Source organism: Takifugu flavidus, chromosome 20 (assembly GCF_003711565.1).
Source record: "Takifugu flavidus isolate HTHZ2018 chromosome 20, ASM371156v2, whole genome shotgun sequence".
In the NCBI taxonomy this organism is placed as follows: Eukaryota; Metazoa; Chordata; class Actinopteri; order Tetraodontiformes; family Tetraodontidae; genus Takifugu; species Takifugu flavidus.
The window spans coordinates 11,672,154-11,699,632 of NC_079539.1; the positions used below are offsets into that span (position 1 = coordinate 11,672,154).

A 27,479-nucleotide genomic window follows, 5' to 3' on the forward strand; every position below is an offset into this window, starting at 1 on the left:
TTTTTATTTTACCCAACTTTTCTTTCTCACTCATTATTTAATCAATCATTAATTTGACAATGAAGGGTTTAAGATGACTGGAGCCGTGAGTCGGCCCAGTTCAGGTCTCTGCCTCAGCATTTAACAGCCATCATAACACCTATTTTTATATCTTTCATTTTCTGACATTTTCGTTTTCTTCAGATTTTCCTCTTTTGAACATGCTCACTTCCTTGTGTGTAGTGGAGCGACTGCTACCCCCCTCTGGTCTGGAGAGTTATTACACTCATATGGCGCCTGATGGGGACATGGTTAGACCTATCTCATCAGAGCTTAGGTGTCTTCGTCAACATTTTTTCGATTTTTTTCCACAGTTTTACTGAAGTGCAACTTTATTTTTGAAATAAAAATGTAAATTGTGATTGATTTAATGCAAGTTTAAAGGCCAAAAACTACAAAACAAGAACTCTTCACTCGTAACATCACCAACCATTAGCTCCACAACTACTACAACGCTCCATGATCTAACTTCCCACATTAATTGCAGTAAATTATGAGCGCCAAAGCGTTCCCTAACAGAACAATAGCCACACAGTGAGAGTGGGTTTATTTAGAGGGTCCCGTGGGGTTTGAGGCCTTAGGTCAGCTTCCTGCTCTGCTTTATTGGTAATCAGCCATGTATGCTGAATTTCTCAGTGGTTTGGTGCCTTGAAAAGGTGACTGAAGTCAGTCGTGGTGTGTTCTGCAGTTCAGGAGGAATCTCTGGAAAGATTATCCCATCAACACTCGCAGCTGATTAAATTCACCTCAGGTGAGGAACATAAAGCAGAATAAACATAGTTGCACTTCTGCGATTTCAACAACAAATGGATCTGTAGTGGTTTCTGTATGAGCTGTTACACGGTTAAGGACCAACAGGCAGCAGCACACAGGCAACAAATAGGCCTTTATGTCGTGGCAGCACCTGTTTGTTTTTGCTGGCTTCACCTCTGTGAAAGGGACCCGCACATGCAGGCTGTAATTTGCAGAACTAGGCCGCTCGTTTAATGCCCGCAGGCTGTAGGCTGCTTAAAAAAATCAAAGTACTGTAAAGTATTTCCAGAGAGGTTTTGGCGCTTTTGAGGTTTAAGTGCTGACCTGCATGGCGGAACCTGTTCAAGCAGTACACTTGTTGTGATGTGGTTTTTTATTCAAGCCACTGGAGCAAGCGGCGGTGAAACGAGGATACAACCCGAATGCGCGCAAATATTCAAGCAAAAGAAATAAAAGTTTGCATTTTTGAGTGTCACAGCACAAGCGGTGGGGGGAGGGTCGCTTTTTGCTGATCACTCAAACTATCAGAATAAAAAAAAAACTTGCCAACAAACCAGTGAAAACTATAATCATCCTTTAAAATGCGGCTCTCCGATGCGGCGCACGCTCGCTCGCTCCCGCAGCAGCTCGGCTGTGCGCTGTTAAACGGGTGTGTAAGCTGGGTGGCCGCACAAACACACTTTTCTGCGCCGAGGCTGAGACACACGCACATGGGATCCGTCCTGCACACTCGGGGAAGCTTCAGCACCCGCTGACGAGCGCAGGGAACCCGCAACCCGGCGAGGAGCGGCAGCGCTCAGCCAGAGCGGACTCTCCTTCTCAAACACACACACGCACACGCACAGAGCAGCTCACAAAAAGCGATGTGTCCTCTTCCTTGAGAGACTTGCGGAGACACAGCGTGTTATTTATTGATCTCGCCTGAGCGTCAGCCGCCGCGGACCTGAACTGCGTCTGGGCGCGGAGAGGTCGGACTTGTCCAGCTGGGCAAAGCGCACCAAGAACACGCTAAAAGACACTTCTGTCCTCTTCATTTCCTGTCGGCTGTTCCCCCCCTACTTGCGGTTTCTTTCCTGCAGCCAGAGCAGGGACCGGGACTGAGCCCGAGCTCCGAGGATGAAAGGCAACTAGATCTGGGACCGTAGCTTTAAGCCTGTTTCTGGATTTATTTCGCTGTGGAGGGAAAAAGAGGTCCGGGAGCGGAGCAGGGTGCGCAGCTAAAGCCGAGGTCTTCCCTCTCTCGTCTCTCATCTTCCTCCCTTCATCTCTCCATCTATCAATCTGTCCTCTTCTGTCTATCTCCCCGTTTGTTTCCATGTTTTTAGGTCCGTGCGATTTTGCAAAAATGCATCATCAACAGCGGATGGCAGCTTTGGGAACAGACAAGGAACTGAGCGACTTGCTGGATTTCAGTGCGGTAAGAAATGCACATTTTACGCCCATTGTTAACATGAATGTAGTGAATAGTTTCATGAAGAAATAAAGGCTTTCATACAGCGACCACTGTTTACATTAATGGGCTGGAGCCCACAAAACCTACATGTTTTAGCCTTCTTTCAATTATGTGCACCGAACTTGGGTGTTTTTGTAGAGTAACTTGCAAAAAAAATAAAAAAAGAAAGTCAGAGCATATTGTTGGTTTTGTATTTTTTGTTGATGTGTGTGTCTGTGTGCAGACTATTGTGATGCTGCATTAGTAATTTTGTTGTCTTATAGATGCGAAACAGCGATTTGAAAATGTTCCCAACATCCATGGTAGTATATCTCATTTTAAGTCTTTTTACATTTTGTTCCTCGTGCTGGGGTTGAAAATCTGTTTCTTTTATTTGTCTGTGGGAGTTTATGGCTGCTCCTCGCACTACACATCAACATTTCACCTGTGTCACATGGTCAGCAGTTCAAATTTTCTGCACACTGTTAAAAGCTCAGTGATCATTTAAATTGTTTGCATTTCCCCCCTTTTCTACTGAAATGAATGAGCAGCCTTTGTTGTAAACTTGATGGACAGGAAACTGCGTCCCGCTCTTGGCCGCATTCTCCCTGTGCTTCTCCTCCATGGGGAGTAACTTTAGTCTGCAGAGGAGGGAGGAAAAAGCAGGAACAGCCCCAAAATAAAGGAGAGAGAAATAACCGGGTTCACATAACGCCAAGATGAGACACGGAGAGGCGGCAGAAGCTTCATCGCATCAGGAAATATCAGACCATCCTGCCGATGCTGCAGGAGATGCAGGCGGCAAGGGCCACTTGTCTGCCTGCACCGGAATGTGCAAACTGTTAATGTGATGTGCACATGTACAGACTTGGGACAGAAATAAAAATAATTCCTTGTGACCCCCGTCTGTGCACTGCTGAAAGTCAGTGCTGTGCTGTTATAGGCACGAGAGGGCTATTAAAGCCTCCGCACACTCCTGAGTGTGACCCACCTTCTCCCCAGAATAACATTACTGCCTTATTGTGCTCTGAAACAGACAAATAACAGAGGAATATTCACCCTGCAATATTTACGTGTCAAATAGGGTCACTAAACCATGAATGAGGATTCAATCCAGTTATCCAGACTGGATAAATACAGTAAAGGAGGCCTGTGTGTGTCACATAAAATTAACTTGAAATCCCCCAAAAATCACAAAAATTTGCTGGTTTACATACATGTTATTGAAAAGGAACATTTCTATTCTTTACTAAATAAAATCATCACGGCTCATTTAAAGGAGGGAAGCAGCAGCCAGGGTGCATATCCTCACCCCCTAATCACACACACACACTGGGATATTGATAAGCCTTCTGATGATCAGAACCTGATGGTTCAGCTTGTTTTCTGTTGATTTGTCTCAACACAGAAGGAGCGCAGCAGCTAAAGCTCATTATCTGGCACCTACAGGCCCGAACGGCTGCATTAAGAGCAACGATGCATCACGTGTGTTGTTGGGCCAGAGTGTTAGTCTAGGTGTGTAGCGGTCACTATAAATGAGGGGAAGTTTCTCTTTGCTGAGTCGAGGGTGACGACACAGGATCACTGAGATTTTCGGCAGCTCACGCGGCAGCATCCTCCACACAGAGGTCACCTGTGTGGCCCAACTGTCTCTAGCTTTGAGGAGACTCACCCAAAACAGAGCTTAGTCCTTCCTCGCAAACATTTCTGCACACGCGCAGAGCGGATGGTGCGCACTGATTCTCCCCCTATACTTTGAAGTCAGATATCAAGTGTTTCATTCCAAAATGACTCATCAATTTGGCGGCTTTGAGCGCGAGGAGGTGATTCTGTTGGGCCCGTGTGCGTCGGCTCCGGGCTGTGAGAGGAGTCGGATCTGCGCTTCCTAAACTCTGTCTTGCGTTCAGCTCCGAGCCGCGGCTCCGTGTGATCACTTTGGCAGGGGTACGGATCCACAATCACGCTCTACAGACAGACCAAAGACTGGAATTGCAGAGAGGTGAGGAGCATTGTCACGAGCAGAGGGACCTGAGGCCTTTAGGCCCAACTCTGGCTCTATTTTGATCTTAGACTGAGACGCGACGTAGCCGTGTCACTGTTGTGGAATGCATCTTCTACATGTTTTAACCTGGCTTCTCGTCCTCCTCTGAAGACCCTCTCACTCTGAGCGTTACGTAATGGATCCATACCCACAGCCGGTGACACGCAGAGGTTCCTTCCAAAACAACTGCTCTCGAAAAGAAGTGAGAACGCCAAACGTTTCTCTGATAAGCCACAGACAAAAGTCAAAGATGGGTGTTCTTCCGCTGAGGCCGGCGTTTTGGACGGAAGCCTTGCATATGTAGCAGCAGTGATGCTGCAGAAATGTGTCTTACTCTCTGCGGTGTCACAGCTCTCAGAACTAATGTGCTCTCTGTTTGTCTTGTAGATGTTTTCCCCTCCTGTTAGCAGTGGAAAGAATGGGCCGACCTCCCTGGGGAGCGGACATTTCTCTGGCTCAAGTATGTCAGCCTTCTCCTTCTTTGATTTGTTCCTTGATCTCCCTCTCTTTCCTTCTGTCACCTTCTTCCTCTCCTGCTTTGCACCTGCTGCTTTATTTACTGGTGGCTTCTGCAAAAGCGGCTGCTGTTTATTTGCCAAGTTTGATGCGGTTTAACTCTTATTTTAAAGATGGTGAGAAGCTTTAAGGATTTGCTTTTTGGTCGAGAACTTGGAGAATTTCTCTGGTGGGTGTTGTTGGTGACCTGCTTGCTGTTTTGTAGGACTTATATTTAAAACACCACATGTTGTTGGAGTTCATTATATGGATCTGTCACTGCCAAAGATGCAAATCTCCAACAACTGCTTACAAGGAAACAGATATGCTTTTATTTTGGGGGGTAAATGAGTAATTTCCTCAAACAGATGGCCACTGGAGTTCTTCGCGAATGCCTTCTAAAATAGGAGAAACAGCGTTTGTGTGGGTCTGTGTTCAGCAGCAGTTTCACACATTTTGTTTCTGCACGTAGACGTCGAATCGGAATAATAACAATTTGCAATGTTGTGATTGTTCATGTTTCTTTATTTTTGGGGGCGACCGGTTTGTTTTTCAGCTGCTCAAGTTCATTCCTGAAGGAGACTTCCTGTTTTTGTCATTTGCTGCTCTCATTCTTTCCTGCCTCTTGTGCGTGTGTATGCAAGCGCGCACGGGTGTGTGTGTGTGTGTGTGTGTGTGTGTGTGTGAGAGAGAGAGAGTTGTGGAGATCAGTTTGCTCTGGTTTGCGCCGTCCACAGTAGTGTATTTTGTGTGGAACAGCCGGTTTAGGTCCATGAGTGATGGGACTTGACTTTTAAATGTCAGACTGTGTAGTCGGTAACAGCAGCCATCACGTAATCTGTTCCTCAAAACTGATCCAGTCAGTCAGGGATTTATTTATTCCTCTGTTTAGATGTGGACTCTGTGTTTCGTGCAGTCAGGAAATAACTTGAACTCACACTGTGGGAACAAGTTATGTGTTGCTGAGCTTCTGCCTTACAGCCGTTTCACATGTTTAACAAGGTTACTTAGTCTGAAAGAAGCTTTTTTTAATCTGTCATTTCGAAGCTCGATGGAAGGATCACTCGCTCATTCATTAATTCATTCATTCATTCATTCATTCATTCATTCATTCATTCATTCATTCATTCATTCATACCCTTGTGCTCTGGAATGCAAAACCTAAAGCCAAGAAGAAGACTTCAGTCAGCTGCAAATCCAGACTATCCAGACCTCAGAGATCACGTGCACATGAATGCGTGCATGCACACACACTGCAGGTGATCACAATGTCAGCGTGTTCACATTTTAAATAAAGCTTTCAGAGCAACACAGGCTATAAATACATAACTATATGCAGTAAATCAAGGCTGACTGGGCCCATGGTGACCCTCTCATGTCCTGCTGAAGAGCTCCTGAAAGAGGTCTGACAGGTCTGCCTGAGTCTCCACCTCTCTTCTGGTCCAGCCTCCATCGGGGGCTGATGAGCGCTTCCCTTGCGTATCCGCAGCATAATGGGAAAGGTCATTGTGGTGACCTCCAGCATCCACGCGGAGGCTCCTTAGCTGCAGCAACTGTTGCAAAGAATTGTGTCCAAATCTTCCAGAGGACGATCGGTTCTGGAAGTTGTTACCAAGTGAAAACTGGAATTCCAAGGCCACGGTCTCCAACAAACCAGGTTATGCACCAGGTTATGACCAGGTTATGCCATCTATTCCTGCAGTTGCTTGTTGCCCCAGTATCAGATCCCACCAGTTTAACTCGATGGGTGTTTTGGGCTCTCAGACCCGCCTGGTTTCTACCCCAATGCCAGTGCTGAAGTGGTTTTTGGTATGTTCAGACAGTTTTGTGACATGTACACTCTGAGACTGTGTTTGTTTGATATGAAAATCAAAGTCACGTTTCATTTAGCAACATTTGGGTTTCGTGCCCATTCATAACACATCAATCACACTAAACCCAGTGAGCAGCTCCTGTTTAATCATAAAAATGTGAGCGCATGTGTAAATATACAATAAATACTGTCAATTTGAGACACCAGAGGAGAATGAAGGGACTAAAATGAGTTCTTAAAGGGAATGACACACAACGCATTAAATTCTCCAGGTATTACACGTTGTGAGGTGACGTCACACGTGGTCATTGACATGGACGATGGCAACTATCACCTACAACCTCCAAACTACATCAGCCTTCTGTCAAACGGTGGACTGAAATGCAAAAGAGGAGGATGAAGTGTATTATTCTACAACATGCTTGTATCATGGAGCAGAATTATGCATCCTTGAACAGACTTTAGGAGGAAACATGCTTTTTATAACCATACCCTGGGATAGAGAACAGCTGGGCCGCTTTTTGTTGCTCCTGCTCGTGTTATTTGCCCCTTAAAGGTTCCCGGAAGCCTTTTTTTTTGTTGTTGGCTGGAACACAGAGATGCTGAGACGTCTTCTTTGTTTACTGAGCCATTGTGCTGTTGTTGTTTGTTCTCTGCAGCTTTGTTGGTATTGTTGGTGTCTTTCTGTGTGGGGAAGGATGACAAATGTTCCAGTTTGATGGAGAAAGGACCCCATTTTTGTCAAATTTGTATCAGACTGTGATTTTGCTGTTTTCAGCGTGTCTTCATTTAGAGGTTGTTGGTTTCATTACGCCTTTGGTAGCAGAACACACACTGGTGCCGCTCATGCGCCCATCGCTTGTACACAAGTCACACACTGCTTCACACACACACACACACACTTTGCTCACCCCTGCTGTGGCCTCGGCATTTTGATGAGCCCAGCGCTGTGTGTGAATGCAGCTAATTAGAACTCTGTAGACCTACACAACCATGAGAGAAGTGGTTACAAAAGGCAGGGCGAGTCCACACTGGTTCTGTTCTTTGGGTTATTGGACATAAGAGTGCATGTTTCCCTGTGCACCACTGATGTTCCCGAACGTCTCCTCACCTCTTCCTCTCATCCCTCCCTCACTTTGTGCCAGTCGATCAGCGAAGATGAGAGCTCTCATTATGCTTAAAAACAGCCATTAATCCCCAGTAATGGCAGCAATCACAAAGGGGCCACGTCGTTTCAGCAAGAACAAGAGGGCGTCGTCCCAAGAAGTGCCACAGCTCGGAAATCCTAATGTCGCTATGCTATCACAGCGCTTTGTACTTTTATATCAACCATTTTGCAGATTTAGCTTCACTCTGTCGTGACTCTGCGCAGCAGTTTTAGGCTGTGAACATCTGGATTCCTGTGGCATGTTCAGATATCACAGACGTAACTTATTTGGAGCGAGCCGCGGGTCTTTGCGCTACTTTATTCATTTGACCTCCCTTCACAAACATCTGCATTGAATCTGCCTGTTGCCTCCTAAGAGGTTTGATGTTACACATTTAGGGGATGGTGTGGTTTCAAAAACAGCACCTACACCTTGCTAACGCGGCAGAATTTTGGTGAAGTGCAAAAAAATATGATCATGTTACTAAAGGTTAAGATAAATGCTGCTTACACATGAGCTGTAACATCTCTCATAAGTGGTTTGACTGGTCTAAATAAATGGTAGCCACCACTGACCCCATTATTACCCACAGTTGACGGAAAGTGCATCGACTCGTACAGTTTTGGGAGACCAACAGAAATGTATTCTCATTTTTAATGTCAGTCAAGGTTTTTATATATTTTTTATATATATTTTTACTCCTACTTTATAGATAGATGCTTCTTCTACTACAGTATATTGCTGTACAGCAAGAGAAGACCTAAATCATATATTGCATATACTTGAATAAAACAAATTAAAAGAGCTAAATTTTACCCATCAGATTAGGGCAGGAGTCTGGGAGTGAGATACCGTGGGGATGTGGCAAACTTGTCACTAAATGAAGGAGGCGGAATAAAATCAGGTTTTTATATTTTGTTTTTTCCTCCCTGATGCTTTTGAGGATCAAGAGTGACAAACGTCCCACACACATGTCAGAATTCTGTAATGACAGACTTCACAATGCTCTGAATAGATTTTGCCTTTTTGACTCCATTCAATGAAAAAAATGTCTCGTTTTTGGCAATAAAGTCACCTAAAAAAGGGATCTAAACATAAACACAACACATTCCCTGTATGGCTGACACGCTCAGCCCACGGTCATCGCCAACCAGGAAGTGGATTAGGCGTTTTAATTATTGGGAGATTTTGCCATTGTTGTTGTTTATTCTGGGATCATCCCTGGAAAGATAAAGCACACTTCAAACTCTGTGTGTGTTTCTAATCTCCTCCTGGATTCAGCAAGCGGCTTCACTCTGCCTGTCAGTACCGCTGTGATCGCACACGTCTATTTCAGGTCTTGGCTGGATTTAACTGTTTTTTCCTCTTTTTGATGCTGTTGTAACCTCATCAGATCTGCTGTTTGTCTTCCTGTCAGTGGCACTGGAAGGAGACTGAGGTGTTAACGTCTGTGTGAGCGTGTGTGTGTGTTCAGGACTGCCGAGCGTGAAAAAGTGTGTCCGATTTAAAGAGATTATGAATGCATGTGTGCGATTTGGGATGTGAGAGCAAAAGCAGGTGTGTAGGTGGGCAGGAGGGCAAAACGTTTCCCCGAAATGGAACACAGAGTTGGCAAAGGGAGTTAAGGGAGAGAAACAAAGAGAATAAAGGGATAGAAAGATGAGACAGAAGAGTGGATGGAAGTGAGGAGCAGTGCTTGCTAACATCACAAGTCTAACAATAATGAGCGGTGCCCTGATTTGAACTTTGACCTTTGCTGGTGTGCGAACCCAGAGCCTTCGTGAAGTGGAACTTTTTTGCCATGACGTGATTAGAATCCCAGCTTAGCCATGACACTGAGCTATTAAGAACCCAAACAGCTCATGACATGCAGTAATGTGACCAATAAGATGCTTTTCGATTGTCGTTAACTATGGAGCTGCCTCTGAATGACCTGAGCCATTTCTGATGTGTGGAAATGAGTTTGAACACCTGGAAATCTGAAATATGGTTGACAGAGGATGTATGACATTTTACACATGTGGTATGAGAGTCAGACATTCAGGCAGTTTGAGAGTAATTTAGTCTAATAGAAAAACGTGATTAAAATGAAGAATATTGGAAAACACTCAGTAATGTTTCATGTAACGATTTGAAATTTTAAGACAGTTGTTGATTTGGACAGGCATCATTGTTTAAAAGGAGCAGGAATCTGAGCGCTAATAATATAGAAGAAAAAGGATAGAATGGAGTCAGAGAATATAGGAAATGATTGCATTATTGCTTTTATTATAGTTCCTGTCCTCATGCCCACAACTGCTGGTTGTTTCTGGTCACAAAGACATTTTAATGTTCGAGTCATCACCGTTTGGGTCCCGCTCGCGTCAGGGATGAGCATGTTGCCGTGTTGAGTTTAAGGCCTTGGTGGGGTTGAAAAAAATTGCATTTTTTTTCTTTAAAGACACATAAATATGAATGCAACATTATATAAAGGAATACATTTAAATTTGTATGTGCAGTCTCGTCAACCTACATAATTTCCAGAGCACTTTGGTTGAATGTCTTCAGATGTCAACAGAAGACAATCAGAAATTCAATCACCTTCATCCTGTTTAATATTATTTTTGCCCAATCTTCCACCTCGTTGTGGCTGCTGTTCTGACAGAAAGGCGCAGCCGCACGGCTGCCTCTGCCAGCCAGCTTCACGCATTAGCGGGGAATTTGGGCCGGGGCAGATAGAGCCCCGATGGCCTCGTGATTTTTGTTCCCTTAATTGGCAGAACTTATTAAGTCACAGTTCACCGCTTAGGAAAGGGGCTTGCTTTTAATAACATCCCCGCTCCCATTTGACTCCACACATTTGTACCGAGACAGATAACGCGCTTGAACGCAGCAAGCGACACCCCCGCCGCCACCCTCTTGTCTCTATCCAGTCAAATCTGCCTCTGTTACGCCTGCCACTCAAACACGGCTCGGCTGATCGCTTTCAAAATAGAGATGGAGAGACGTTGCCAGTTGCTTAATACCTCGCCCTCCCACCTCCTCTGTCTGTGAGGCTGGTAAATTGTCTTGTTTCTCCAGCTCAGAGATGCCGAATGCCTCACAAATACACCCAGCCATGGTCTTAATTGTGGCGCGGATTAGGGATTAATAGGTGTTTTTAGCCATAATGACAGATATTATTAGCCCCATTTGCTTTTCTACTGCTAATAATGACTAGGCCAATAATAGCAGTGATTTCAAGGTTAGCGTATGTGAGAACACGCCGTGAATTTTTCGTTTCTTTTCCCTCAAAGCTCAGGAGATTGACGTGCCGCTCGCTTCGATGCAGAGTCTGAGCTCCATATGTTTTCCCTGAAGATAAACATAGGAAAACGTCCTGAGGGGCCGCGTTTGTATTAAAATTACATTTTGTTTGACTTTTGTATTCTTGACACCAGTTTAATTAAGTAGTTGAAGTGCTTTGACTTGATGTGAGACCCCCGTCAGTGGGGATAAAAGGTGCCGCAGAAAACAGACGGTTTCAGAGGATTAATGGGCCCGTTGAGTTGAGGTCTCAGGTTTTAGTTCCTTCTTTTGAGCGCCGTAGAAACCTTCAGTAAAGTACCGCCGGTCAGCATGACTGTGTGTGCTTGAGAGAGGAGGTGCGCTCCCCTCCTGTGTGATCCAGCCACATGATCCATCCTCATGGCTGATTGTCCACTGGTTCACGTGAATTTACCCATTTTAAGTGTTTTATTTGCATTTTCAACAGATGTGGAATACCCTAACTGTTACTGAAATATTATTAGAAACGTACATGAGCACCTACAATTTTGATTGTAACAGACGCTAAATAAATAAAGATTGATTCATTGATTGATACATTTATACTGACAGTTTTGATGATTGCCTGTATTATGTCTTAAATCTATTATAGCCTCGAGCTGTTGTTTATTCGTCAACATTGTTGAGCGAGTTTCTCTCGTTGGTCCTGTTGTCAGGGCTTCCGAGGGGTCAGGTCATCTCTGCGTGTCATCGCCAGAAGCAGATTTTGAAATTAGAGTCCAATATTTAGTTTTCTATCAGAAGTTCTTTATTTAAAAAAACCAAAACACTTTAACAAGTTGTAACCACCCTTATAAACATGAAGTTTACCAGTTCAGAGCTGGCGGAATTGTTGATTCCACTGGTTTGATTAAAAAACATGCATATGAATAGATGAATGGGTTTTTAGCCAATTTAAGCAAACATGCTACATTGCCACACATTATCTAAACACACAAGTAGTACTTCCATCATAAACATGTTGATGTTGGAATTTAGGGCAAATCACAGCTGCATTTGGGGTTATTATCTATATTCACATATCTCTCTGACTGCACACAATCTGCTCGTTGCCCTCTCCAATCAGCTGAAGCAGAATGATTACCTGCGCCGACCCCCCGCCGTGAACATGGCTGCAGCTCTTCGTCTTTTGGTGAAACCTTGGCGCGCCCGGCAAGATCGGCACAGGTTTAACAAGCTCTTTTCCCTCTCTGCAGTGGGTCTGTGACGTCAGCCAGGCGTCGTTGTGCTACGGCATTTGCTCGCGCACCTGTACCCTCGTACCGGCGGCAGCGGTGGCACAAATGCAGTCAGTGTGCCTAATTAGCCAGTCCTTAAGAAATAAAGAGACGGGGAACATCAACCAGCCTGCCTGGCAATTAGTGCTGCGATCAACACTTCTCTATAACAAACACCACTTCAATTAGACAGCCAAGTTATTCTGGGAGGCAGCACCGTGCCCGTGAGTGTGTGCGCGCGCCTCTTTTCAATGTTGCCATTAGAACTTATGGCAAATATATAGAACATGTTTATGGACATTTATTCCTCATGCTACTTTTTTCAGACTGACTTACTTCCTGTACACAAGCACGGGTTCTTTTTTAGTCCATATTCCATGAAAATACTGTTTAGTTCCACCCATACATGCAGCGATATGTAGGATTACTGCATACTGTTTGAGGTCAGAGAAACTTAGAATAGGATCTTTACAACGAAATGCTGAAATCATGGAATTAGAAAGTGTTTAAGCTTTATCTTCTGTTCTTTTGCATCAGCTCTGGTCCTCTTTTACAAACATACATCTCCATGATGTAACTACACCACACAATATGTGATCAGGAATAAAAACTCACATGCTTGGGTGATAAAATGAACTGTAGTGCTATATAAGGTCAGCACAGACAGATGGCCTCAAGGTTTCCAGAAGTTTTAAATGAAATTAAAACAATAGTAGTAATAATAGTATATGAATATTTATTATGTGTTATTCAAGGATAATTTTAAGGCTATTGTCACGTAAGACTAGGAAGCATCTTTAGGTTACTTTGCACCATTGCCCCCCCCCCCCCCCTCCTCCACTTTCCTCCGTCCCTCCTCATCTGCAGTAACTAATATCAAGCGCTTGTTGTGCCAGAGATGTTTTGGTTATTTAATATACAGGCACGATGGAAGTGGCCTTGCCAGAGACACACTAACCCTTCCCCTCAGAGATCAGCGGGTTAAACCATCAGCTTCAGAGTTGGGGGTGGGATCTTGGAAGGAAGCAGCGGGATGGTTCATCCCAGCTTTTGTTTTATTCTCAAGCTTTGGCAGCGCTGCCACTTTGGTGCCAGCGCTGCCAAGTCCCTGTGTGTGTGTGTGTGTGTGTGTGTGTGTGTGTGTGTGTGTGTGTGTGTGTGTTGGTGATACATTCTCCACCCCCTTTTTTCCTCACACACACATTGTAAATTGTCTGGAACACCCCTAGTGCCATCTGGTCCTGTGATGGGCCAGACAGAGTAAGTGTGTGTTTCTGGTCTCCGTGTGTTTGTAATAAAAGTCTAAATTGATTGAAGGAAAAGTGCAGGTTGAATGTGGTATCGTTGTTTCTGGGTTCATTCATCCCAGAAGATGAGCAAAAACACCTTATGAGCGATTATTGACGGTTGACTGGCGTGTTTCTCCAGCGTGTTAGTGGTCAGGAAGCACAGTGATGTTCTGGAGAAGAGCTGGTTGGAGCTGGAGCGATGCTGCACCCTGCTGAACTCCTTCAATCCAACCCTCAATAACTATTTTATGGCTATAAAACTTCTACTGCAGGTACAGCTGCGACACACATAAAAAAGCATCAAAAATAACCTGATAAAATTGCAATATTATTTAAGAATATAGCAACATTTTACTCACCAAAAATCCTGATTATTTGTACACAAAATCCATCCTCCTTTCTTTCCTCAAGAAGATTTCAATTACTCTGCTGTGCAGATTATCCCTGCGTTTCAGTTCCATCAAGAAGTCCTTTTCTATCGCCATCGAAGCTAATGCTGAAAGTCGAGCCTGCCCTGTCGTATTTCTGGCATAAGTTTTAATTCGCTTTAGGGCTGAGAATGTCCGTTCAACAGAAGCAGTAGACACGGGGATGGTCACCGCCAAACACACAAATGTATATAGCTGCCCCATGCTCTCATTCAGATTTTTCTGCTGAAGGAAGTCAAGGAGATCAGTGGGATATTTTCCTGCAAATTCATCCATGGCATACATTACAGTCAGTTCTGTTCTTAGCCGAGGCAAATCGAAAAGTGTTCCGTGGCTCTGTGCTAAGAAATTTTTCTGGTATTCCCGAAACTTCTGGGGGTCGAGGAGGGTGACAAAGATCAGTTTTTCGTGGTCTTGGAATCTGGTCTGTGTCTGGCAAATAATATTGTCCAGAATCCTGCCGTGGAGTTGGCGGTAGTGCGCGCGAGGATCTTGCACTGGACCTCTTCGTGTGCTCGGAGCACCCGCGGTGCGTTCAGCAGCCTTGTAGAAAAGTCCGTCTTGAAAATGGTTTTGACAGTAAATCTGCAACCAAATCCATTTCTTCTCCTACTTTAGCCATTGTGGGTTGACAAAACAGCTATTAAATCAACACAACAATATCTTTGCTTGTGCAGCTCGCTACAGATGCAGTTTGCTAGCTCTGGCTAGTACACTCTCTGACTATCCAATAAAAGCGTGTGAATACGCTGACGTTTCCATACGCCTGCTAGAGGGCCTTGGTGTCGCCAACTCAAAATCTGATTGGTTGAAGCAACAGTTTGATCGACATTTATTTTATGCTACAGGGCCCGCAGAACTGATTGTGAAGGCCTCCAGGCAGATTTCTTTGACCCTGGCAACAAATAGTGGCTGAAATGTGATTGGTTAAATGCCTAAATATGAAAATACACATCTGGAAACAGCGCAACCAGAGGGCTAGCAATGAAAGGAAGCGGACAGACCATTTGGAATTATTTAATACGTATTCATGGACAAAATATAATTAACATCAGCCTGTGATTCAGATATTTTTAGGCCAGCAGAGACGGCCTTGCAGGCCCTGACGGCCCACCACTGGTCTTTACTATGACCCGAACATGAACAAGTTGACTCAGCCATTTTTAGCTTTCGCTACTGGCGATGAAGCCCTTTACAAGTCAACACTGCAGAGTTTTAAATGTAGGGAAGCTGCAGCTGGCAGCTTCACACTGGCTCTTTCTTATGTTGTCTTCTGCATGTTGAAGGTCTTTAGTAGAGTGACAGGAGACATTTTATTTGAAATATTCCATTACTCTCCGGCAGGGCGTGAGCTGCACAGCATCATGTCTTCATTGATAAAACAGTGACTTCTGGCAAACACACACAGTGAATGTTCTAACAGCTGATGAGAGGAAGACAGGTCAGATCTTCACTCTGGGTGTGTGTGTTTGTGTGTATGTGTGTGTGTGTGTGTTTGTGTGTGTGTGTGAGACACACTGGGTTGACCTAAGGAGACCAGACTGCTGCTTGCTCATTGGCTAAAGAACATCTGGCAGTGTGAGAATGTGTGTGTGTGTGTCTGTGTGTCTGTGTGTGTGTGTGATACCACATTGATCTTCGCTCTCACATTCCATGCTGTCAGGACTCTGAATAGCAAGAGCGTCTTACTCCAAACATTTCTCTCCTTCTCACTGACTTTCTCCTTCAGTCAATTTTCTGAATCCTTTTTTAAAATTCGCCTCTTCTTTGTCCCAACAATCGTTCCAACTCATCCTGCTTCAGTCGTCCACATTTGAGTTAATGTTTTATTTGTAACAAACATCCGGATATCTTGACCTTTGGTCCTGTGACATCAAACGTACACGTACATTAAGAGGTGGCGTAAATGGTGAAAAGTGTATTCAGAAGAAAAAAGAGTGAATCTTAATATTATTTTTCTACTTGAGAATGATCTTCTAATGGAATAGTTTGGTGTCGGCATGGCACAGGTTGCCATGCCAACATGACTCCAAACATAACATTTATCCAGAAATAGTATGGCTTGTTTAGCTAAACAGTTGAGACTGTTGGACAACGTATATGTATATTGACACTAAAGGCCCCATATTTCTTAACATTTCTGAACATTTCTTAACATTTATCTTAATTACACCCTTCATTTTGAAGACTGGGATGTCTATCTTCTGAACATGAAAGCTTGCCTCACTTTCATGTGTCTCCTCAGCGACGTGACCCCTGACGGATGTCACATCCAGCTTTGTCCCTCAGGTCTGACATCATTGACGATTGGGGTGTGCTTTGATTCACAAGTTTGTCCCCGTGTTGGGCTAACAGCCACCCAACCACAAACTGCCAAATTTGAGTAGCGTGAAGAAGAAAAGCGTCCTAAAATGCTGAATATGCTTATTTTAATTGACCGTGTTCACGAACAACAGCCAAGTAGACCAAGATGTGTTGGTGGAGAGCTCTTTCAGGTGAGTGAGGCCTTTTCCATGACCCTCCCTGCTTGTAGCGTGTAGATCAGGGGTGGGAAAATCCAGTCCTCGAGGGCCGGATTTAAGCCAGACTTTCTGTCCTACAGGTAAACACTTTCACTTGGGGTTAGGATGGATTTCAGCCGCCGTGGATTGGACTTGCCTGTCAGAGGAGGTCAAATCCATTCCTCAAGGGTTGAATTCAAGCCGGGCTTTGAGTCCTACGAGGCAGGAAATGCTTTCACCAAGGTAAAAGTGTTTACCTGTAGGACAGAAAGTCTGGCTTGAATCCGGCCCTCTAGGACTGGATTTGCCCACCCCTGGAGTAGATAGTTGCTGGGCTCTCTGAAGGATGTTTGCTGGCTGCTCTCTTGTGCTGCCTGTTTCCAACCTGCCCTTATGGAGAGTTTGGTCAGACGTTTCCACCTGGACAACTTTCCATGTATTTAAAGCTCTCATCCTCGAGGAATTGTTTCACCCCTAAATGAACTTGCACTGTGATGGTTTGAAGGCTTCCATTGGCTTCCACAGAAGGATTCAAGCCCAGTTTCCTGGTTCAGAACTTATTGCACGTACTAAAGGAGGTGTCATCAGCCTACGTGTACAGCAAAGTCTGGCAGACTTCACCTAGAACAAGAATGAATCCTTGTGGTACTGAAGTGTCACTGGTGCAGGATTCTGAGGCCTGGCCTTAAAAGACGTGTAAAGCTCCAGAAGGATGATAGAGCGTAAGCTAGGTCTCACAGAACCGGTTCTGTCCACTGGGTCAATGGTAATGACTAAAAATGATAACGGAAAATGAAAAACCTTTTGAAACGTGCAGTTGAGTATACATGCGTAAGTTCGGCTGCTTGTCGGATGTGTGCAGTCACTCCAGGGTGAAATCACTGTCTCTTCCTGTTTGGAACCCGTGGGCAGGCTGTGGAACAACGGTGAGGACTGTTGTGGCTTCCTCCCATTTTCTGACCTGGTGTCTGGTCGTCCTGCCCCAGCAGCCATTCGAAGGACCAATGATCCGATAAGTGGTTTAATGAAGCTGCGCCCCTGTTGCTGTGACGAGCTGGAGGCAGGAATGTCAGAGCGTAGGTTTTTACTATCCCCAAACCAGATGACAAAAATCATTGACTTCACTGCAAAAGAGCCAGTTATCAAGTTTTATTCATGAGAGGCAGCATAAAATTGGCTGTTTGGTCAACAGATCTGAGCAGAGATCCACACCAGCCTCGGTGTCCTGCAGCTGCTGGGCCCCATCATTATTTATATGCTGATAAGTTCATTTCAATGTTTAAAGCAGCTTTTACTTTGAAACGTGGACGTAAATTCATCTGTGCCGTGACATGTGCAGCCGCAGTCGCCGCCACGGAAAATGTTAGAGTCATAATAGCCCTCCAGTTGCAGGAAAGAAACCAGTTTCTGTAGACCAGTCATGTTGAATATGGTGGTGGCGATTCAGGAAATGGGCCAACTGCAACGGAGCTGGGCCTTCATCACAAAGGCCAGACATAATGCAGCTGTTCTCCAACATTTTCTCCTCTTTTACATATTCATCTCAGCCATTTTTGCTCTCACCTGCTAACATCACCCGTCCGTAATGAGCTGCTGACCAGAAATAGTGCAGATTATAATGTTGCAGCAGTTTCATCTAAAGTGCCTTCGTGTTGTGTTTATTTCCTCTTTGTGTGTGTGTGTGTGTGCACCGGCAGTGGCCTCAGTGTTGTTTCAGCCGCCTCTCTCAGGTGTTTGGATGGGGCCACAGAGGTGGCCCTCGAGGTCAAAAGGAGCTTGGCCATGAAGTCTGGCTCAGAGTCTGTGTTTGAAGTCATTTTAAAGGCGTGAGATGAGGCTGAGGTCATGGCTGTGTGGACAACAGGTCACGTCCCTGACACCAAACACTGGTGTAGCTGACAGTGTGCAAAGACCCCGAGTCACTGTCAGGTTACCAACATCACTCCTGTGTCCACGCTGCTTAAATAACTCAACTTGTCTGTCAGACTGAACTGAGATTTTTCTCATCTGAACTGTTGCGGCCGAGTTACATAGTTGTGCCAGTCACAAAGCGACACTCCTGTTTAGATGTGTGTGTGTGTGTGTGTGTGTGTGTGTGTGTGTGTGTGTGTTGTAGCACATACGCTACATGTGCAGCATGTCTGTAAGAATGCAACCTGAGACGCACACATGCAGGGGTTTTTCCCAGCCTGCCTCGGCCGCTCCCGCCCTGTCTCTCAGATGTAAGCCTTTTGTCTGCCCTTGACCACCCCCCCACCCCCCCCCCCCCCCCAGTCTTTGCAGGTGTTCATCATGAGGCAATAAAACAAGTAGTGACTGTTCCCTGTCCCAAACACGGACCACACAGACCCGCTACACCTCCCCCAGCTCCCCTCCACGTTTTACTCAGCTCCTTTTAATTTGTGGCCGTGCACGTTTGAAATATGTGTGCACGTGTAGTGTGAAAAGATACACACAGGCTGCCATTCTGCACCAATACTGGCCTAATGACGATTCTTATCAGACATGAGCCACATCTTATGGTCTGGAGCTGCGGACTTCTTGCTCTGGAGACTTTCTCCTGCTTGGCACTGACAGTCTTATGACCGCCTTTGAGTCGGGTTTTCCACATTTTTAAACAGCGTTGGGAGAGGAGCAGAAAAACATCTGTCAGCGTTGGCGTAGTTAGGAGCCGTTTTTACTGGAGGCGCATCAGCGTGCACGTACACCCCGAGTCAAAACAATCGTCAATCTTTAGCGTCATGTTTGCAGCCATGGATTTAAACATGCTGCATTTGTGGACGACTTCCGTGGTGCCTATGAACATTATAAGAGTAAAACAGAAGCAGAAGGGCCTGAGCGACTGAGAAGTTGGTCTTTGCTTCCTCAGGTTGGGTTCAGCATCCCTTAAAATGCTGCATTTCCTTTCCATCCCGCTAGGATGGAACTTTTAGGAACTTTTAGACGATCTTACAGAAAGGCAGTTTTAGTTCAGTATGACCATTTGTAGTAACTCTCTCGCTCTCTCTCTGCGCACGCACGCGTGTGTGTGTGTGTGTGTGTGTGTGTGTGTTGCTCTGCCATGTGCAGACCAGACTGCTGTTCTCCTAATAGTAATAATGTGAAATGTGAACCAGCAGGTTCTGTTCTCTGTTAACATAATGGTTGCAGTTATAGAATGTGACAGTCTCTTTCTCTATCTCTCTCTCCCTCCCTCCCCCTCTCCTTCTTTCTTTCTCTCACGCACAAACACACAAACAGACGTTCGAGCACATTCATGTTGAATTTACTGTGCAGAAACAGCCCTTTGCAGAAATCACAACTATGAACCACAGGTTCTCTGCTGCGTCTGCTGACGCGATCATTTGTCCTCCATGAGCAGATGAAGCTGCAGGTCACCAGACGTCTCACAGAACCTGCTGGGTTTAATATGTGAAGACTGTTGGACCTGTAAGAACTCGCAGTCTTCTTCTGCTCTCACATTCTTCGTCCTGGCTGGTTACTGCCATCAAATGTTGATACAGCTTAGTAAACAGTAGGAATGTCCTCCAGACATGACCTCACCTCGTACCAAGTGCAAACTATAGGATGCGACTAAAAAAAGGCATTTTAGGATGAAGTGAGCTCACGTCTGAGGTAAATTATGCCATACTTGTTCTTTCACTCCGCTTCAGCTATGTGAAACCATCAGACGGGGTTGTAGTTGCTATCCTCGCAAGGATACAAACACACTTTCCTCTTCAGATGACCACTGCTGTTGTTGTTGTGTTGAAGAACTGGAAAAGGAATACACACATTATTATACAGAGGTACGTGCTTTAATATGTTTGAAGAGAGCAGCAGAGCGCTGTGCTGTGCGTGCCCAGACTTGTATTATGTGGTTTTCAAAGGGAAGCCTTCACTTTAGTGGCTGTCTCTCCGTGTGTGTGTGTGTATGTGTGTGTGTGCATGTGTGTGCAAGTTGGTGTGGGTGTTTTCTTAAGATCAATTAAGTTATAGTATGCAGAGGCTTTTGACTAGACACACATGCACTCATGCTTCTCAAACACACACACGCATGCACGCACGCACGCACACACACACACGCACATGTGCACACACACAGGGGACTCCAGAAGTTTCACGACCAGATGTCAGAGGGCCAGAGCGTGACACTTGACTAAGAACAGGCCTCGATGGAGTGTGTGTGTGTGTGTGTGTGTGAGAGAGAGACTGTGGGTGTGTGCGTGTGTGTGAGACTGTGTGTGTGTGTGGGTGTGTGTGTTGTCCAAGCCCATGTGTACGGCTGTGTTTGATTAACTCACCATTCCCCGGCTGTGTGATAGACCTCGCCATTTCACTTATTGTAGCCAAGCTCCTCCCCCCATGAGCCTAGCGTGCACGTTGTGCTGCCACTGCACAGGAAGTGAAAAAGTCTGGATCGTGAAGCAGCACGTCTGGCTGAATCACATCACCGATGAATGACATCAAAGTGTTGGGGAAATATCAAAGATGCCCCACAACAAAAGATGCCCTGTTAGAAACTACGCCGTGTGTGAAGTAACACACACTTCCTGTTTGCTAAGTGGTTGCAGTTAGGGTTTCCCATCATCCTCACTGGACCTTGAACACAATACCAGATTACAGTTCAGACACCTGGCAGTTAGTTCTGTTGTAAAATGTATATTTTTTGGTTTGATGTCAAAGAAACTTTGCTTTGCTTTAGCTGCAATGCTAACTCCAGTGTTAGCTTGTTTGTAGATAGAACACTGTTTGACATCCACCCACATGGCTGAATCTGGACATTTGAACTATCTGTATAGTTTAAAAGGTAGTTCTGGTCCATCTCGGTTGCTGCAGGGAGCAATCAGTTAAGTCTTTATTTCAGGAATGAAAATAAAAGTGGAACCAAAACTTCAGCTCCATGGATTTGTTTCTCTGCACTGTTTCACAAGTTGAATTAGCATTAGCATCATCCATGCTGGTAATTAGACTGCTTTTCTTTCGTCAGAACTCTGCTGATTACTGGAACAAACGTGAGGGAACGGACGTCTTCCAGACGTAGGTGTTTCACCTGTAAACTGCCATCCTGGGATTATTGCACCAGCAGCTTATCTGGATGTGGATATTTTTATAGTGAGAGCAGCTCAGTGAAGTAACAGCAGGCTCTCGGAGGATGAAAAGCTCACACACCCGTGTGTAGCATGTTAAGTGTGAATTAATTGGCTTTTCAGCCACACTTTATGAATCTCATCTGTGCTGGGATGTGGAGTTTGGTTGGCAACAATATAAATGCGGCCTGATGGCAAACAAACTGGAGCAAATTAGCACAGAAAATGTTTACCTGGTTCCTTAACAAGCCGCATTCTCACTCGGTTGAGGCTGATTCTTCGTGTTCAGTCAGATCTGTGTCCTCTCGCTGTGGGAACGGTTCCCTTTTCCTGCCATCAGGGCAGATTTAACAGCTTGTGTCAGGAAACAGTCATTCTCGATTGCCTTGTTTTTCATTTCAACAACAAACCTGAAACTTCAGCTCTAACTAATTGTATTTTTAGATTTTGGGGGACTTTTTGTAGCACCTGCTGCTGGGTTTCTTCAGCTCCAATTGTCCCAGCAAGTACAGTCAATCTCGTTGTCATGTGCTGTTTGACCATTTCACCAGATTAACTAGTAGCTGGCTGAACTCACACAACTGCACCACCTCACAAGGGATGCTGCTAAAACATAATTTAGCTTTGTGCTATGTTGTTTTTAGAAAAGAAGGGGGTTTCTGCTAGTCCACATGGTCCTTTAGGGATTTCTGGCAGACAAAATGAGGAACAACATCATCAGAAAGTGAGACAGGTCTAATTTTGACTCCAGCTTTAGTCATTAAAAAAACAATATAACTTTATCTAACAGTTTAATGTTCATTAGAGACAAATAAGGAGCTGTTACACTGACTGTTGTGATAAATGTATAGAAGGGGTTGAGGAATGAGAGTGAGAGAGAAGGAGAGAGAGAGCTGGTCTCTACTCCACCATTAGGTTTCACACCTGTGTTATCTGCAAATATTATATAATATAAGGTCAGGTGGATGCCATGAAAGGTATTACTGTCCTCTGATCCAGTTGATAAAAGATTAACAAGAAAATATAGGAGAGACAGAGAGATGGAGACAGGCAGACAGAGAGACGGAGACAGAGAGACAGCGATTTGATTATTAACACCACCTTTATTTACATGTATTATTTACATTTACATATTTCAGAGGGAGACGTTGGAGACCTTCAACAATTCAAAATCAAACAATTTTCCCTCACTAAACACAGGATGTCTCTCATTCCCCAGATGTCTTCAAATGGACTAATTTGTTCTTTCAGTTCATAGGAATTAAATAAAAAATCCATGATCTTCCATATGGAAGGTCATCACTGACCCCCTCAGCTCCTGTCTGCTCCTCCTCCTGCTCCTTCTCTTCCTGCCCTAAATGCAGCTAAACATTCACCAGCTCCTCTTTGCTACTCTACCTGTCCACTAGGACCTCCTCCTCATCATCACCGCCGCTCGGCAGGGCGACGCGGCTTGACATGGCGCCGATGCGAGCGCCCTCATTAACGGGTTTGTGAGGGCAAGCGACACGCTTGTGTCCCACGTCCCCACACTCAAAACACCTCATGCACCCAGAGCTAGCATAAACCATGTAGTATCCCTCTCCATTTCTCACCCTGAAGGACACGTCTATCGTCTGTGACGGACAGGTGAGGAACATGAAGCACTGCCTCCTGAGCGAGAGCACGTGCTTCAGTTTGTCGCTCCTGCAGCCCAGACCCACGGTCCTCAGACCACTCGCCATCTTTCCGAACCGCTGCAGCTCCTGCTCCAGAGCCTCATTAGGAATAAACGGGGGAGCACCTGAGACAGTGACCCGAGTGGAGGGCGCAGCGAGCGGGGACACCTGCATTCAGAGTCACCCCCCTCCCCACCAACTCAGCCCCCAGTCGCTCCTCTTTAACAAACACAACCATTCCTCTATTCATCCTGGAGGTGTAGAACAGGTTAGAGTGTCCCACCTGGTCTCCTACGGCCAGGAGAACCTCCTTCACTGACACAGACGGGTCGGGTTGAACCCGCACCCCGTGTCGGATTGAAAGAGACGGCGTCACCGAGGACGCCATCCCCGCCGTAAAACACGATGAAACCTCGGCAAAACTGCACTAACCCCCCCGACAACAACCACCCCGATGATAGTGCAGACACACTGCCAAGAAGGGGAAGTTAGTCGGGGAAAAACGCGCAAAAACTTACAGAAATCTCAGCACGCTCTCCAGCAAGCTCCCGGCAGTGAGAGAGACTGAGACTGAGAGACAGAGTTGTGGGTCAGGTTTCTTTTTACTGAGTCTGAACTGTTTCAAGCCTTAAAACTGTGCGGAACCATTCAAAGGCCTAGAAAGACTCTGAGGGAGTGAAAGATCAGCACAAAACATTCAGCGTCTTTGTAAATTCTTTTGTATAATTCGGTCATTGGGTCTGTTTGATGCCATTTGAGCTCCAGTATTGACCAAAATTAGAGACAAAACTAGAAGCTAATGGAGATTAGTAGTAAATCTCTGTCCATCCAGAAGATGAAGATGTTTAACTAAGAGTGGTAGATGGAGAAATTAAGTGTGTATTCATTTTGCCCAATGACACTGGTGCTCCTACACCTACAGAACTTTTGGGGTGAAAGTTTTATCTCCAGCATCCAGCTGAATCGTGAACGTCCGACTTTGGTGAAGCTTTTGATCACATTTCCTTTTGTTCCGATTTGGATCAATTCAAGCAATGAAGCAGAAAGTCTGATGGGAAGTCTGCAGTGTGTGTTCACACACACGCGCCAGTTTCTAATGATGAGTGTGTTGTGTGCATCGTGTTGCGTCGCCTGGGTCTGTGCACAATGGGCTTTACTTGTTAGCGCTTTCTCGCTGTTCATTTCCATAAAAAGACTCATTTTGCCGCCCAGGTGGAAATTGCACAATGCTGTGTCCCTCGGGTCGGTGTCAGCGGTTGCCACCGGTAACAGAAAGGTGTGTGTGTGTGTGTGGGTGGGGGGGGGCTTTCTGTGAACTGTAGCATTTTACGCACAGGTTCTCCGGATTTCTGAGTAAACGGCCTCCCAACACACCATTTTAAGCAGTCATCAGTTATCAGAGCTGATGGAATTCACCTGAGCGCCGCTCTCACTTCCTCAATGCCACCGCAGATAACTGCTTCGTAACTAATGCAGAGGCTGCTTCCTGTACAGGTGCCTGTGGTGCGTCTGTGTGCCACTATTTTTACTTCCTTCCCAAACCACAAAGATTCAGTCTGTGTCTCTCGTCCGTTTTTGCACAGACGATTAAGATGACTCTAACCTTTGTTTCTGATATGAGAAGAGTCATGTGACTGGAAGAGGGATCATTTATTGGCTGTGGATTGTTTGGTGCTGGTCCAGATCATTGTGGCTCATAAACCCACAGCAGACACACCTCCACTCACCTCCTCAGGTGACGCTCTCCCTCTCAAGCGCCAGGTGAAGCCACTCTGTGGTCTGATCCATAAAGAGCCATCACCTTTTCCAGCTGCGCATGTTTTGGCCTGTGAAGTGAGTGAACCTGGGCGGTGTCGGCTGGGGGGGGGCTGAGAGGCCCGGAGTAGCTGATGGGAGTCGAACCACTCTGGCTCAGGCGCTCAGTCGCGTTTACACTTGAAAACGGGACTCCCTGAAAGAGCGAAGAGAGCCAGGAGATAAAAGGGAAGAAGAAAGGGAGAGTGGAGCGATGGAGGGAGGAGGAGATGGAGGGAGGGGAGGGAAGAAAGGAAAGGAAAGGCTGTGTTTGGTGTTATATAGTCAGATAAAGATGTGATCCAGGCGGAGCTGAGTCACGGTGAGAAATGTGATCTTCAAACCAAAGCAAACGTACTGCCTGCAGGAGTTCCTCCTTCAGAAGAACCCCGACACCAGATCCTACAGGGAGGTTCCTCACGTGGAGCGATGCACCCTCGGACCAGGAGGAGGAGGGTTGGGTGGTGGACCGTTTGAGGGCATTTCACTGAATGCCCACCTGTGTGTGTGTGTGTGTGTGTGTGTGTGTGTGTGTGTGTGTGTGTGTGTGTGTGTGTGTGTGCGGGGGCCTCTCCTGTCCCCTCAGCCTTCACACTGTCTTCACTCTTCATCTCTGCTGGAGCTTCAGGCTGCCTGTTCCCTGTGAGAGATGTTTACATTGCAGACCAGATTGAAGGCCACAGCGACACATAATGATACAGCTTTACATGCATTCCTGATTTTACAGCATCATTAGGGATTCACCAGTTCCCTTTTATGATTGTTGTGTTTGTAATTGCTCTTAAGCTCCACTTATATTCCATTATCCTGAGACACTTAATGCACATTTTTCAAATTCCTTAAACGCCTCTAAAAAGCCTCCAATACAGGAATCTTGTCTAATTGAATCCAGATGTTAAAGACTTGTAAACACATTTGTTTCTCCAAGACACAACCTTTACTTTTCCCGCTGTAATTATAGGAGTCTGTGGATGTAAATGTGTTCAAATGGAGGCTGAGGTTCCTCCAACGTGAGCTTTCTGTCACCAGGGAAGGATGTGATGGGGATGAGATGTTTATCAAATGAGGGGCCGTGTTGGGGTGGGGGGGGGGGGGGGGGCATGTCTTACGTCGGTCATGTTGTATTGAGCAAACTGCACCAATACACACAGTCTGTAGACCAACACGTTCATTAGTGTCCCAGCATGTTCAGTTATTTCCTGTCTGCCGTTGGGTTTGATTTGGTAGAAACCTGGTTTGCATGTGCACTGTTGCACTCTGGGGAGGGGTCCAAATGAGGATCAGTAGCATCATCCCTGTTGGGATGCTAAGCAGTGATGTGGAGCTCGGTCTGTGATCAGATAGTCGTTTCCTGTGACAACATGTTTGCACTGCTAGCTGAACCAATCACACACACGTGCACTTACGCACACACCCTCTGTACTGGTTTGATGTCATAGTCCTTACATAACTGATGCAGGTTGACACCCTTTGGAGGGCAGACAGGCCTGATTAGAGTTTAGCATTTCAAAACGCGGTGGCATATTGTCGGCGTCACGACATGCGGCAAACCTGGTGGTCTGGTTCCAACACAGCAATTGTGGAAAAGCATTAGGAGAGCCGATCATTTACAGTGAGAATAACACTTTGTTAGGTCGATGACAATTTAATGGGAAAGTCCATTGACTTGCTAGCAGAGGTTAGCATCGTAAACAGAGGTGAGTTTCACCACTACACCGCTTATTCGGGTGTAAACAACAAGCACTGCACTGGCACTGGGACTCTTGGCAGGACAGTCAGGGGAAACATTAAGAAAATAAACTTGCCAAAATCCTTTCAAACAGAGAAAATCCAGGTTTGCCCCCCACGCCAACACCGCCTCTAGCACAGAGCTAATGCTATTGTCCCCCGACAGATTGTGCTTCTGACATCTTAATCTGTGACTCTTAAACACACCTGGCATTCACAAAAGTGTGGCAATTTATACTTCTGGCTTCAGACAATGAGGAGAATATACAGTGAAGGCAAAGAAGAGCTGATTTCCCGATGTGATGCAGTTCAAGCATATACGCTGATCAGCCTTGTATGCTTTAATGTTGGCTGCAACATGAAATCCTCCTGACATTAGTGTGCAGTTATGTCTCTATGAAATCGTGAATCACCTCAGTGAACCTCTCTCCCTTTTTTCCCCTCCTAATAATGATTGTGCCTGCAGCTAGTTTCCTGCAGGCCTCTGGCTCTCTGCCTTCATCTCAATTGTTGTCACTTAGTCTTTCTGAAACTTTGAATAACTGCTGCGTTTTAACTCGCAGCCCTCTCTGCACACAGGACTTTTTCCCCTTTCTGAGTTTCCTTTTGTTCCTCTGGCTGTGATGGTGTGTGCAGATCTAAGCCACAGTTGGCTCAACTTCACATGGGCCTGTGAGGAGAGATGAGGGGGTCTGTCAAAGGAATCACATGCACCGCTTATTCTCCCTCCACCACAGAGATGGAAAGCAAAATAAAACAAAAAAGGGA

The 27,479-nt window shown here is 45.5% G+C and overlaps 1 protein-coding gene across 18 annotated transcripts in view; it reads left to right on the forward strand.

The window, feature by feature from the left end:
- Nucleotides 1–1,166: 1,166 nt before the first annotated feature.
- LOC130516790 (transcription factor 4-like) overlaps nucleotides 1,167–27,479 on the forward strand; it is a 128,606-nt gene continuing 102,293 nt past the window's right edge. Inside the window, exons 1-6 of one of the 18 annotated variants that reach the window (XM_057018036.1) lie at nucleotides 1,167–2,001; nucleotides 2,118–2,209; nucleotides 2,509–2,547; nucleotides 4,132–4,223; nucleotides 4,377–4,467; nucleotides 4,653–4,725. In XM_057018036.1, coding sequence (XP_056874016.1) covers nucleotides 2,138–2,209; nucleotides 2,509–2,547; nucleotides 4,132–4,223; nucleotides 4,377–4,467; nucleotides 4,653–4,725 — 367 coding nt within the window. In that variant the 5' untranslated portion in view covers nucleotides 1,167–2,001; nucleotides 2,118–2,137. Of the gene's footprint in view, nucleotides 2,210–2,508; nucleotides 2,548–4,131; nucleotides 4,224–4,376; nucleotides 4,468–4,652; nucleotides 4,726–27,479 lie in introns of all 18 variants that reach the window. The other 17 variants (XM_057018035.1, XM_057018033.1, XM_057018037.1 and 14 more) reach the window with 17 other exon arrangements.